General features: G+C 40.6%; 1 protein-coding gene across 2 annotated transcripts in view; it reads right to left on the reverse strand.

Annotated features, from left to right (window-relative positions):
- GASK1B (golgi associated kinase 1B) overlaps positions 1–11,872 on the reverse strand; it is a 41,558-nt gene extending 29,686 nt beyond the window's left edge. The window contains exons 1-3 of one of the 2 annotated variants that reach the window (XM_069493302.1): positions 11,852–11,872; positions 9,472–10,609; positions 9,253–9,353 (exon numbers count right to left, since the gene is read on the reverse strand). In XM_069493302.1, coding sequence (XP_069349403.1) covers positions 9,253–9,353; positions 9,472–10,381 — 1,011 coding nt within the window. In that variant the 5' untranslated portion in view covers positions 10,382–10,609; positions 11,852–11,872. The remainder of the gene's footprint in view (positions 1–9,252; positions 9,354–9,471; positions 10,610–11,851) is intronic. The other variant, XM_069493301.1, reaches the window with a different exon arrangement.
- Between the last annotated feature and the right edge of the window lie 3,016 nt (positions 11,873–14,888).

Genomic DNA, 14,888 nt, shown 5'->3' on the forward strand with positions numbered 1-14,888 from the left:
GTCATTTGTAGCAACGTGGATGAACCTGGAGGACATTATGTGAAGCAAAATAAGCCAGACACAGAAAGACAAATATCACGTGATCTCACTTATAGGTGTAATCTAAAAAAGTTGAACTCAGAAGTAGAGAGTAGAATGATTGTTACCATAGGCTGGGGGAAGGGGTTGGATGGGGAAGGGGTTGGATGGGGAAAGGTTGATCAAAGGGTACAAAGTTTCTGTTAGACAAAAGCAATAAGATTTAGCAATCTATTGCACAGAATGTTGACTAAATAAATAATCGTCATATGTATTTTATATATTTCCAAATTGCTAAAAGAGTATATTTATAATGTTTTCACCACAAAAGATGATAAGTATGTGATATGATGGATTTGCTAATTTGCCTGATCTAATCATTCCACATTGTAAACGTACAGCAAAACATCACATTGTACCCCATAAATATATATAATTATTATTTGTCAATTAAAAATAAGATGAAATAATAAAAAAGGAAATAGATTTCTAGGTGATTTAGAATACATTTTTTTCAAACAAAAAAATAAATGTATTCATTTACTTGTAAAACTGTTTTTCATTTCATAGTTTGTTTTCTTAATTGAACTGGGTTAAAATAATGCCTCTATTTCCTCAAGAGTTAGCTAAATGTGAAGGTAGGAAGAAGCAGGAAAGGAGAATGCCTTGTGACTTTCTCTATCACAAACTACTTAACAATCTAAATCAGCAGTTCTCATTTAAAAACAAAGTGTCCTTCTTTGTTCTGAACCTTTGCCTAATCAGCAGGAACTTCTGCTTTCTAGGTCCGCCTTGGACTTCCACTATATAAATGGAAACTCCCAGACTCTTCCTGTTTCAATGTTCCATTTACAAAAATAGGAATCAAATTTGACTTCAAAGGGTGGTGATGATGTAGTCATCGTGCCAGGCTCCACAAACAATCACATTTTGCAGACAAAGTCTTGGTCACATCAGGGTGACCCAGTCCTGGATGATTTAGTGTCTATTAACACAGTTAAAGGAGCCATGAATTCCTGACTAGGGTGACCTCCTGACAATGCAAAGTCCATTACATCACTCCCCTTCTTCAAACCCTTCAGTGATTCTGCATAATCTGCAAGATAAAGTCCATGCTCCCTACATGACATAAAACATACTTGCTCTCCACTCACCACAGCTAAACTCACTTCATCCCCTCAAACTCTAATCTCTCGTTTCTCCAAACTATATGTACTTTCCTGAGCACACTCTGCTTTCACGCATTTTTCAGACATCTATTCTCTCTACCCTTTCTACACCCGCCCCATCTCAGTCCACCCACAGTGACTTTTAAAAACCAGTTCTGGCATTACCTCTTCCAAAAATCTTTATAATTTCACCACCCACCCTCCCTACATACATATTCCAGGCTAAATTTTCCCTCCCTGTGCCTGCAGGGCCTCCTAAAAATATCTTCATTGAGGTTCTTATCATACCCTTTTTGTAAGGTGGGTTTGCTTAGCTGTCTCCTGCCTTCTAAGCAGAGAACTCTGGTGAACAGGGACTATTTCTTAGTCTTCTGTGGATCTCTACCTCCTGATACAGTGTCTAGACTGAAATAAACACTCAAAAATTTTGATGAACAAATTATTCAGAATCCCCCAATGTTCATGTATAGCCCTTAGGTTCTAAGGAATGGTTGATAGACCTAAAATAAAAATGTGGTTGGTGTGACATCCTAGTGAACTGTGATTTCACTGTCCTCACGCTAAATGAATTGAGAAGGATTAGGAAAAACTTGAGAAATGGAGCCAGGGATGTGAAGAGGTTTCCATGTTGTCATTCTGTCCAGCTTGTGCTCAACTATCCATTCCCATGTACCCATAACTCTATGAGACACTGAGATGATGAAAACCGGAATGTCAAACACACTGCTGCCTCTCTCCTTCTGACCCCAGATCACTGTCGTGAGAAGGGGAACAGTTAAGGCATCACGGCTACATCAGGAATCAGCCCACAAGGCAGTGGGAAAAGTGGGTTGCAATCTTGTATGTTTAACTGGGAAACCCCAGGCTGCAACTGTTGAAGACCAACAACGAGAGAAGTGAAGAGACGGCAGGAGGCAGCAAGGCACAGCTCTGAAGATGGAGGTTCTGATGTCCTCTGCACCCAGGTCTGTATCCCAGCCCTGCGGCACACCACCTGTGGGCCTTCAGGGGCCAGATGTTATTCTCTGAGCCTCAGGTTTTCCCTTGGGAAATCTGTACAAGAATACCTGATGTATGGGGCTGTTGTGAAATTTAATGAGATAATGAATATAAAGTGTTTAGCACTGTGCAAATAAGAGAGATCGTTTTTATCCACTATAGACTCCAAGGACTTTCTTTGAATGAACATTTTAGGGGCCCATTTATTTATTTCAAGTAGACATCACTCTAGATAAACACACTAAGAAAATCTAAAGGAACATATGACAAAGAACTAAACCAACTGAGAAACTGAATGAAAATAAAAGGTAACATTTAAAGGTGTTACTATGTGTTAGGCACTGTTCTAAATATTTTATACAAATCAACTCAATTTTCATGATAACTCTAAAGTAAGTACTGTTGTCATCATCGTTTTTATTATCATTATCCTTATGATACAAATGAAAAAACAAGGTATAAAGTAACTTATCCCGGGTCATGAAGTTAGCAAGTGGCAGGATCAGGCTTCAAACTGAGGAAGTCTATGTTGCCAGTCCACACCCCTAACCACAAAGCTATTTGAATTAAAGGCTGCACTGCTTTGCCCTAGTACCTAGGATAGTGCCTTGCACAGAAAAGTAAACTCCATGGAATTGCACTGATTATAACCGAATTGGACTGAAACTGTAATATTTTCCCATGAACTGAGGTAGAAAGGGCTGTCTAGTCGAACTGCACCTGTGTGGTCCTTAGACCACCCCAAAGACAGCAGTGGATTCAGTGCCAATGAATAGGTCATGGCCTTGAGCTCAGGAAGGTGCTGAGTGAATCCTGAAATGAGTGACAGCAAGATTTCTTCCCGGCCACTGAACTCCCACATGGCCTACTAGTGTCAGCTCCATAAGGGCATTAATTCTTGACTATTTTGTGCACTGATGCACCCCCAATGACTAGAAGAGTGGCTGGCACATAGCAGGTGTTCAATAAATATTTGTTAAAAGAAGAAAAGATAAATGTGATCCTATAGAAAGGAACAGATTCCGTGAAGTTAAGGCACATGCATCTTTTATGCTGCGAGTACTGTGGCAACCATTCATTGTCCCTTTTATCCCAGCCATGTGGTGGGGCTGAGGGACAAGTTCCAGAAGCACAGCAGCGCAGGTTGCCCGGTTCCCCATCTGTCTAGGAAGGTATGTGGTGAGCAAACAAGGGGATGCTGGAACACAGCGCTGCTTAGAGCCAGGCTTGGTAAACTTTTGTTCGCTGATGAATGAATGTATTAAGCTGACCAGCTCAATCTGATTGGTAAAGAAACATCCTTAGAGTTTTCCTAATAAAAAACACAATATGCTTTCAATCCAACTTTTGTAAAATAAAACATGACTATACGCTCCCAAATAAATATTTTAAGAAAGTTTGCAGATATGTCAAAGATTTCTAGGATTCGGAAGCCAGTATGTTTCCAAGTTGTAAGGGTGTCTGGGTTATCCTTAGGGTCATTTGCAGTCCCTGCAAAATAACTCTGTCCTTACCTGAGAGCCTGAAACAATAGGAATGCAAAGCTGCCATCCCTCTGCTTTGGCAACTGCACCATTACCCAGAACTCACAGTGCTGCTTGCATGGACTTGAAAAGAGAGTGAAAAATACACAATATATTTCTCCTAGTTTATAATAAGAAGAGGCAATACGAGTCGGAAAACAGTGAGCAACTTGGGATCTACAATGAATTTAAATGGAAGTTTGTGGGGTGCCTGCAGTTTGTCATCTAAGCAGCCTTGACATACAGAATTCCTGGAACTAGGCTACCTTAATTCAGTCTGACAGCTCCGTGGCAATAAAGCAGCATCCTAAAAATAAAGCATACATAATGCATCTTCCATGCTGGGCACAAAAAACAGTACAATGCTTAAATGCTACCAAAATGGTGTCCCTTGAGATTCATTCACGCTACTGTTCAGATGAGGTTGGCTTTGGCGAAGCTGCTAAATCAAAGATCACGGAGGGTGCTGGCTTTTCTTTTCTTATGCTCTTGATTTTTACATGGACATGATCTGCTTTGTCTTATCCTACTTAAATGTTTAAAATATTTTGTTTAAAAAAATTATCTAAATGCATCAGCACTGCACAGTATCTAGCGACTTTTATAATGATTTGAGACTCTCGCAAGGATGGATTGGCAGAAAGCAAACTAACATGTTCAATCACCTTAACATACGTAAGATTGTTTGGTAAACAAGAAAATCTGGTAAGCACTGGAGTTGTGACGTGCATTAAAAAAAAAAAAAACTTACAGTAGTGTTCAGAGTGGTGTATCAATACTTCCCTTCAGTAAAGATATTATCAATGTTATATAATTAAATTGAAAAAAGAAATTAAATAGAAATATTGGTATAGTGGTAAAATCAGAAACCATTGTGCTAAAACTGGCACATTTTTGTCACTATCCCATAAATGTAGCAAGTCGTATTTGAGAGGTGGGGTGGGTTAACAGAAGCAATATGAGGAGGCTTTTAGTGTCAGACAGAATTGGGTCCAAACCCCAGTTCCAATGCTCATTAGCTAGGTGACTTGGGGCAAATTTTGTGACCTCACTGAGCTTCAGGATTCCCCTATTTAAAATAACAGGAACATCTGCCATGTAGAATTAAGTGGTATTATAGACAAAAGACACCAAATACGGTATAGGCACTGTGTGATGCATAACACTAGACTCTTTATAGACTCACAACTGAAAAAGATTTCATTAGAAAAAAGGATTTTTTAAATGGCCCCTTGATGTCATATTTCAATTCGTTTTTGCACTTCCTGCAAAGACACACAGGAGGAGAAGCTGCTCCAGTGGTAACTGCTAGATTTGGAATTCTGGTCCACTGCAGGCATTTCCCACCTAACCACAGCCCTGCCCTGCCCCAAGTACACCCTTCTCATTTTCTAGGCTATCTCTGGAGTAGTATCTGTTAGGGAATGGTCTGTTGTACAGTACAATACCAGTAAGTCCACTAATTTCACACGTATCGTTTTGTATTCAAGGAGAATCATCTAGAACTCAGCAAGTTATACAACCAGGAACTTGTCCCAGACTAAGCTGAGCTAGCAGCTCTGTGCTGATTGGATCACCCACACCAGTTTTACCAATTTTAAAAACCCTGAAGATGAGCTTTATAAATGGGACTCTTTATCTTTGGACTGAATCAACAGAGAGCTTCATCTGAGAGGCTAGGGGCATGCAAATCACTCAGATCACAGTATTTGATTCTCTTTTACATTTCCCTTTGCATCTCATATATTCATTTTACATTCAGGGAATTTGTATGACCTTGAGCGAGGTACTTAGTTACTCAGGGCCTCAATATCCAGATCTGTTAAATGTCTGTCATAGAGTCCCCAGGCTCTATAACACCTGGGTGTACCTGGTAGAAATAGTTTTTATGAGAATTTAATGAAATAATTCAAGCACAGTACTTAGAATGGTGCCTGGTATATAGGAACATTCGATAACTCTTAGCTACAGTTAAGGTTGTTTTGTCTCCTTGAGCAAAAGAGGTTCCCGTAGCCTATATCTGTCCATCAGTATATAAGTCATTTGTTTCACTATATTAAATAACTAAATATACTAGCAGGCTGTGGTGATGGAGAAAGAAGATACACCTTAGGGCCCCTTAAATGACTTATTGAGGGAAGCAGATTGACAAACAGAAGAAAGACTTGGTAGTTAGAAGACAAGAATTCTTCCTGGACAACAAACTCATTGTATGATCTTGAACAGTCTTCTTACCTTTCTTTCATCTCTAAATTGGGATTAAAAAATGTCTACTACACAGGACTCTTGGAAAGATTAACTGAGATAATCCAAATATCTACATTAAATTTGCAATACAGACTAGCTACCTTCTTCGTATTAGACTTAAATTTATTTTCATAAGCATTAATTAAAAGTCAGAGAACAGAAACAACATTTAGGGCAGACTGCTTATAGGATTTTCTGCCTATCTACTCTCCCTGATATTAAGAGATCTACTCCTAGACCAAGCCAGATCATCAGAGAAATATATACCTAAATACCTAAATACACTAAATCCTATTGTTCCTCCTGCAGAAAACCCATTATCAAATTACACTACAGTATGTTGCCAACAGACCATGTTGATGGTCCTCACAAGAGTAAGCCCTATAAATCTTATTATTTGCATTATAAAGAGGCTGCCAAGGACGATTTTTCATTACCTCCACAATGAACTCTTTATAAGATCCGCCAGGAGAAAGCTCAGCCTGGGTTTAGGACTAAAAATGGTAGTACTTGTCCTGAGTATTAGAAGCTGGAGGCTTCCAATATAGATTTGTTGTTTAGAGTTAGTGGGAAGAAAATCAAGAACGCATTCCTACATTCACTCAAAATATATACTTAGCACCTACTATGTGCCACACTCTCCACTGGGATCCAGAAATGCAACAATAAACAAGACAGGAAATATCTCTGCCTTCACAGACCTAAAGACCAGTGGGAATGAACAGATGATCAAACAATTATAATACAAATATATATTATATAATATGATGACATAAAGTGAGCCAGAAAAAGGTGCTGGGTAACTAGATAAGATCTAGATAAGATCTGCTACCTCCTTGAGTGGACAGAGAGATTTGAATAAAGCTAAGCTTTGACCAAGAGAAGAATAGAAGGACACTAGAAAAAAAATACACACTTCTGTGGAAATCCGGGGAAGAAAGACACAGGTGAGGAAAAGACTAAAAGTAGGTGGATGTAGAGAGAAACTGAGAATGGTCTACCTGAACTGGTCTACCCTCTGCATCATGATAACAATCTGTTTGAATAGAATTATATTGTGTACAGTGTTCATACCTATATGTAAATCATTTCATGGGATCCTAAGGAAACTGGCCTGACTTTGTGATTCTAAATGACTAAATACAAGAAGTTATCAAAGAGAGAACAAAGAAAGACCTGGTATTGTTTGAGATATAATCTTAGGGATTTAACTCACCCCATTGAGTCATATCAGTATGACCTTCTTGGTTTCGCTCCATCTCCACCCATATATGAATGGAGAGAGACATACCCAGGCCATATTGGGATTATAATCCCCTCCTTCAAATTGAATCTGTATTCTAAAAGACGATGGAAATTCAGAGCACAGAATTAAATATCTAAGAGGAATCCTGGTAACAAAAAGTTTAATTGAACAGTGAAGAGACCTGGGTTTCAGTCATAGTCCTGTCCCAGAAGGAAATGACATATAAGACTTGGAAGCCATGTGAGTAACTCAACAAACTTGGTTCAAGTGCTTGGTGTAGTAGTCATAATGGCCAATGTGTATTGAAGGTTTCCCTTGTGCCAAGTACTGGTTCTAAGTGTGTTCCACATACTAACCAAAAACAACATCATGAGGTAAGCAGTTTGGTCATTTTACAGCTGGGGAAACTGAGGCATAAAGAGATATTGCAACATTTCTAGGTCATATGGCTGGTAGGTTCAAACCCAGGGAGTTCAGCTCCAGAGCCCAGGCTCCTCATCACAACTTTATTCTCCCAACTTCCATCCAAGAGCATCCAGGGAAGGCTCAAAGGACGCATCAGAGAACCTTGCTCAGGGTATACTCAAGAGTTCACCTTTTCTTCTCCGGGGCCTTTATGACATGAAAATGAATGGCAATATAGCATAAGGAGGGTGAGCCCGGGCCCTGCTTTGCCCAGCACAGCCTTGCAGTGTGCCTGTTACCCCAACACCTGGCAGGACCTCCTTCACTCAGAGTGGTCCAGTTTGGATAATAAAGTAGATGTTCACCTGAACCCAGTGGTTAAGAGATTATGTTCTGAAGTTTGTTGGGCCTACGATCAAAACCCAGCTTAGCCATTTACCAGCTGTGGGAGTTGAGGCCAATTACTTCGCCTAAATAAACCTCAATTGTCTCATTTAATAAATGGAAATAATACTAGTACCCACCTCATAGCATTGTTGTGAGAACTGTAAGAGTCACATGCATCTATGAACTATATGAAACAATTAGTACTAATATGATGCTTAGCAAATAGTGAGCACTCAATAAAAGTTAGTTTTTACCAACATTAGATTGAATGTGTGAGAGGCTTCCTCACACTGGCACAACTGTGGTGGACTACTCTGTGAACCTGAGACATCAAAACACACCCAGGAATCTGGGGCACTTAGACATGAACCAGTGTAAGTAAAGGATGCCCAGTTTTTCTATGTAAATCACTGGTACTTCAAGGAGTATCCATTCTAAGACTAATTTATAATACTAATATAATGCTAAAGACATTGGAAATGCAATTTGGTTTTCAGCCACTACCAAGAGTTTCAATTCATTCCATTCCAGCCTCCCTGGGAACCTCACTGAAAAGCCAAATTTTATGGTAACAGGGAGAAAGGGAGTATCTTTTGAGTTTAGAATCTCTTTGGGGCACGTTTTAGTCTCTTGGGCCAGTTGTAATTTCTGCATTCAAACACAAGCCACTGACTCGATGTACTTTGTGCTAAAACCCTAGAACCACCTTAATATTCAGAGACTATCTTTTCTATGGCACGAGCATGAACACAAACCAACCCCTTCTCCTGCAACTGCAGTAACCGGCCACATAGCCTAGAATCTGCCAAAACGTTTGCCATCCAAGAAGAGAATCTTGGAAATCAGGCTCAGTGAGCCATAGTTGTGGCCAGTTAGAACACATACTGAACAAATCACCTCTCTTTACCTCGTTCCCTTTATTTGCTAAATGAAGTGGTTAAATGCATTATTAAAAACAAACAAACAAACAAAATACAAGAGGTTGAATCTAACACAGTCTAGCTCTGGGCCTCTCAAAACGATTCCATCTGCTCAATAAAGATAACCTACTTCCCCCTTACTTTTAAAAACTTCCAAAGAATGAAATTCTATTTCCTCTCATAGTGACTAGTTAACAGCATGCCTGTCAGCAAGTTCTTCGCCTCCACCCAACTTCCTCTCCTCATCATGTAAATCGCCGTTGGCTTTAATTAGATTTAATAAGCCACTGGGAAGTCCGAGGGAAACGGAGAGCAAAGATTACACAGCATGGGCTTACTCTTGTACGTCCAAGACAGCGTTTCCCTGGAACTCGCATATCCTCCCAGGCTGGGAAAATAAAGAATGCCAAGCGTATGGAAAGACACTCTAGTGCTGCTGCTGTCCAAATGTGAAACGTGGGTGGAGGAAAATGATTTAGAAAAAGAAAGTAAGAGAAAAGAGAAAATGAACCCGAATTCCCAACAGCTGCAAATAACAAAGCCTGTGAATCTGTTACCTTGGATGAACTCTGATTTTCTGCTCACAGACGGCAGGGTCCTGTTGAGCCCCAGGATCCTGTCCAGGTGGAAGGCAAACACCTCACTCGTGTCCAGAGGCTGCTTGAGTAGCCCACAGGGGCTGGGGCCGCATCGGGGCGCAGAGCCAGGGGCGCTCCCCTCCAGCACCAGCAGGCGGGCACCGCTCTTAGAGGACACCTGCCCGAGGCCTGCCACTTCGCTGTCTGCCAAGAGCCTCATTTTTCGGATGTCATCTTTGCTCAGCCAGGAGGGGGCGCTCTCGCTATAGATCCTAATGTTGCTCTCCTTGGCCTTGGGCTGCAGGAAGTCTGAGCCCCCAGCGCGCACTCCGGGACCCCACACCAACCTCCAGGGTCGCTCTCCCACCTTGGCCAGGTTTCCTCCCTGGGCGAACCCAGGCACTGCAGCATTAGCTGCCCTTGCAGCTTCCTGGGGCTGAAGGGATGGTCCAACCAAGGCCGCCTGTCTTGGGGCAGCAGAGGCCACTGCATACTTTTTCCTGCGCTTCGGTTTCACGGTGCCTCGGATATTGGCAGGCTTGCTGCGCTTGGAGCGTAAGGTAATGTACACCACATTGGGCTGCAGGGTGGTCCCGTTGCCCTGGGACTCGGGAGGGGCCAGGGTACCATCCAGAGGTATCTCAGGGAAGGGTACCTCGGCGGTGTCACGGCTGCCGTGTGGCCCCTTTTCCGCTGCCTGTCCATGTTGGATAGAGGACCTCCCCACCTGGCTCACCAGGAAGCCCAGGTAGATGGCGCAGGCCGTGCCCAGCAGAAGGTTCCTCCGGGTCCTCGGACGCCGGCTGCTCCAGAGTTTACGTGCCCGCGGGATGCACAGGGAGCAGATGAACCAGTTTATGAGTTGCCCTGGCTTGTCTGGACAGGTCATTTCTCTGCCGCATCCACATGTTGAACAGAGTTTAAAGTTTGCAGTTGGTTCCTGCTGACATGATGCATGGTTTCCTGACTTCAGCCGCTGTGTCTGCTTCGGTATCTAACTGGTCTTCCGTGGGCAGAGGTGGAAAGAAAAGGTTGGGGATGGAGCTGGGAACGCTGACACTCGCCACAACAAACCTTTTAAACTAGCAGCCTCCCCAAGGAGAAATGTGGCTTGTTTCTGGGAATGAATGGAAACAGAGTTAACTGAGTCACAATCTCAAACCATTTCAGTTCCTCTACAAGAGTAAAGAAAAAAGTAACCCTTTCCTTTCATAAATATCATTACTAAATGTTAAAAAAATAAAACCAAACTTAAAAAATGGAAATAAGACAGATGTATAGATTTGATATTCAGTTTAAAGTAGTGAAAACAAGCCACAAAAATCCAAGAATATTTTATAACTTGTAGCTAGAGTCATTTAAGTTGATTCTGAAGCAAAAGCATTAAAATGTGACAAACCTGGGCTTTTCCCTTTTGAAATTCAGAAATAAGACAAGCAATAGATGGTTTTTAAAAATCTATAATATCCCATATTTATCTTTAAAAGTCCTACATTAACTAATTGGGCAGAATCACGAAGTATTAACATTCGAATTCAGAAACATATCCTCTTAATTAAATGGTACAAATTTTTCTTTTTGTATTCCATTATCTTATATTAAGTGTTAGGATAATATAAAGCCATAAAAGTCCATATATCTTGGAAGCAGTTACATTTATTCAGTCCCACACACACACACAAACAACACAAATCCGACTGCTTTTTATTCCTTTTTTTTTTCTACCAAAGTCAGCTGAAAGAAAATAAAAGCCTCTCTAACTCTATTTTTTTCACTATTAAAAAGAAAAAGAAGAAACTCATAGGCAACCTTACTTACACAGCTGGCCCCATGCTTGGCTCCAGGAAGAATGTAATCCCTGACTCTAATGCAAAGAACTTTTAAAGGCTGAGGCATGTAAGTAGAACATATTTCATGGTCAAGAGTGTTCCACATTTCAAACATTTCAGTTCAGCTTTAAAGCTCCCTTGAAAACTACCGATTGCAGAGCAAAATGGTTACTTGTAAACTGGCTACTGCACAGTTTTAAGATATATAAGGTTTTTTAAAAAAAAAAAGTTAAAAAAATAAACTTTAATTTTAAATTCTGAAAAAAAAAATGCCGTGCAGAATCAGTTTTCATTCAAATAACTTTCCACTTATTTTTAACCCCTGGGAGCCCTCTAGTGTCCCGTTTGCAAACAGACTCAGAAATGTCAGTCACATGAAGTTAAAAAGGATTGAGAGTGTTTGCTTAGCTTGGAGGAGCAGCAGCAGCAGCCGAATAAATAACTTGTAATATCAGGAATGCCATCACCCCTGGAGTGTCTATCATACCTAGTTCGGGGCTACAGCACCAGCGTTCCCAGGAACTACTCACCTTAACATCTTGGCAGTTTACAGAGTAACATTTGTCTCTCACCAGTTCTGAGAAGGCCTAAAAGTTCAGGAAAAAAGGTAAGAACGGGTTAATACAAATGAGGGGAAAAATAGAACAGTGAGATAAGGGTGCACATAGATAGGGAAAGACATTTATAGTGTGCAGTTGCACCGTGCAACAGTTCTCAAAAAGAAGTTGTGGATTCTCTCTGATTGGAGGTTTTTTAAAACACAGGTTAGTGATTGGCCTAGGTACTTTGCATGTCTAAGCACAAAGGCAGGAACTGATGACCTTGGGGTCTCACTTAGGCTTATTCTATTTGCTTCTATGGCAAATAGAACCAAAAGGCAAGAAGGCAGAAAGAGGGCAGGGATTTTTTTTCCCCACTGGGAAAAAACATGATACTGAGAAGTGAGTAAGAGATTAGCGTATGATTTATAATCCTAAAAATACTACATTTTACAATGCAAAAAAGAGCAAGGAATTAAAATATATATAGGACAGAATAAACTTCCAAGTGGTAAAATGCCAAAAAGTATAATAGGACTGTTATTTCAGTACTCAATCCTTTCTTCCTCTTTAAAAGTTCTGCAACATGAAGGAAAGAGAAGGAGAAATCCCAGTACTGACTGTACTCTAGAAGTACCTGGAGGTTTTGACTAAATTTCGTGAGGATTCAGGCATCAGAGTAATTTTCTTTGTGCTCCAAAACTCAAAGGACACACTTCTATAAGCACAGTTGCTTTCTAGATCGTAAGTGTGAGCCTCTTGAAAGGAAACCATGGCAGAGCTCCCTTTTATAACCATCTTACTATTTTCTCATAGTCAAAAGAATAACTGACCTGGCTCTTTAAAAATTAAAATTAAGTCTTTGGCAGAGGCAAAGTTATAATTAGCAGAAGCCTCCTCTAGCGTTTTTAAAACAACTTTTTTAGTAGAGAACTACCTAAGAAGTCCATAAGAGTTGTGTGAGTTAGTAAATTTAATTACCCCCCACCTCCATTCTGAAAATGTCCCTTTATTAGAAAAAAAGACCAATCAATACATTGTCTCCTCTTATAGCCACAGTAGGGATTAGTGGAGGCTGCAGAGTATGATGGTCAGAGAAAGAAAGCCTGGCTTTGAGTTCTCCTCATTCACCTCTTAGGTGTGGTCCACTGTGGCAAGTAATCTTGACTATACCTCAGTTTCCCCCACCTGTAAGAGAGGAATAATACTGGCACTTACCCTATCAGTTTCCTGTGATGGAATGAGAATTTCAAATATCTGGCAATGTGCTTGTTTTCATCCCCTTAAATAACTTACAGAACCTCTGGCTCCTTTCCCCAGCCCAGGCCCAGGCAGAGAGTCACCATTGCGCCACAGCAAGGCTATCATGGTAGAATTGAGGACCAGAACATTGAATTATTGGTGTAGCTAATGTATTGGTGTAACCATTATAGTAGACAAACATGGGATGTAATCAGAAAACAATTTTAATCATTCCCTTTCCCTGCCCGTTCAAAGCTGTTCTGCAGCCTGGTAGCTCTTTTCAACTTCCTCGGATAAAAATTCAGGCAGGCCCCATGACTTTTCTAGTCATACTTAGATCTTTCAAAAAGTTCTCTAGTCATTGTTGGTCATAGATACACACACACATACATACACATAAACTAATTAAAATGTCTGATTCTATATTATAGTCAAAATGTTTTCAATTTCCTTTAAAAAAAAATTTCCTGAATATCTCCAGAAGCTAGCTGCCCCTCAGAAAACATAGCCAAAATCTACTGAAAGGGGAGCGAGGAGATCCATCCAGGATTCTTTTTTTCTTTTTTTTCTTTCTAGAACTTCTATTCCTCAACCACCCACCCACCCATTCACCCCACTTTGAGTCTGGCTTGGCTATGCCAGGGGTAAAGGGTAGTGGAGAGAGAGAAGTGGTAGTAACAGAAATAGTCTTGCTACTCCGTTGATAGTGTTGCGAATTGCTTTATAAGCTCCTTGGGCTTGGCAGGTGTGTAAAACTGACCCTCTGATGAGCATTTTGCTGTCACTTCAGAGACCCACTACCGAAGCATCTCTCTGCCTGGCTGTTGATGGCCCCTCAGTCCCTTGGAACCTAGCAGCTGTTCCTCGGCTCCTCAAGCCATTCTCTCTGACAGCATTTAGGATGACCAGCAGGCTGGCTTTCTCACTTGGGCCTGTGTGTATTGGCCCACACTGGTCCGATGGACACAGTCACCATCCTTTGTCCCAACAATCACAGGCTCCCCCAGTGCTGCAGCCCACTTCCCTCATTTTGGAACGTGGAAGCCATTGCCATCGATTGCTCATGGTCGCTGTTGAAAAATAAAGCTAAATTCCTTGAATGAATGATGGTTTAAAAATTTGTTGCCACAATACAACATTCACTTATCACTTACAATATAACCTGTGAGTGCACATATAGAACTCAAAATATTCGTTATTATCATTAATATTATCAGACCCCAGAGACCAATAATCCTCATGCCTAAAATGTTTTCTCTCCACTAAAAAATAATCTATGAAGAAAACAAAGTGAAAAAGTAGACAATAAGACAACAGTATGGCCCATTAGAATTACCTGGGGACCTTTTTATACCTTTCTGGAGGGGGAAAGAGCAGTGACAGAGAAGCAATGTGAGCGGGAACAGAGGTCACAGCAGTGTTCTGTTTCTTCATTTGGATGGCATTTACAAAAGCGTGTTCATTTTGAAATAATTCATTGACTATACATTTGTGATCCGTGTACTTTTCCATATTATATATATCTTATCCTTCAAGGAAATTTAAAAAGGTGGTGGGTAAACAGGTATTCATTTTATATTCTTTACACCTGCATATGTCATAAATCTATATAGAAGAAGAGTAGGACAGTAATGATTTCTTTACATCTGTTTTTATTTACAATGAAGAATTCGTATTACTTTAGTCCATTAAAAATTAAATTTAAAAATTAAAGAACAACAAAATCACCAAACATTTTAAAGCTCTGTGAATGCCGGGGCCCCATCCACCTTCCCAGACATCCTAA

Source organism: Eulemur rufifrons, chromosome 18 (genome assembly GCF_041146395.1).
Source record: "Eulemur rufifrons isolate Redbay chromosome 18, OSU_ERuf_1, whole genome shotgun sequence".
Lineage (NCBI taxonomy): Eukaryota > Metazoa > Chordata > Mammalia > Primates > Lemuridae > Eulemur > Eulemur rufifrons.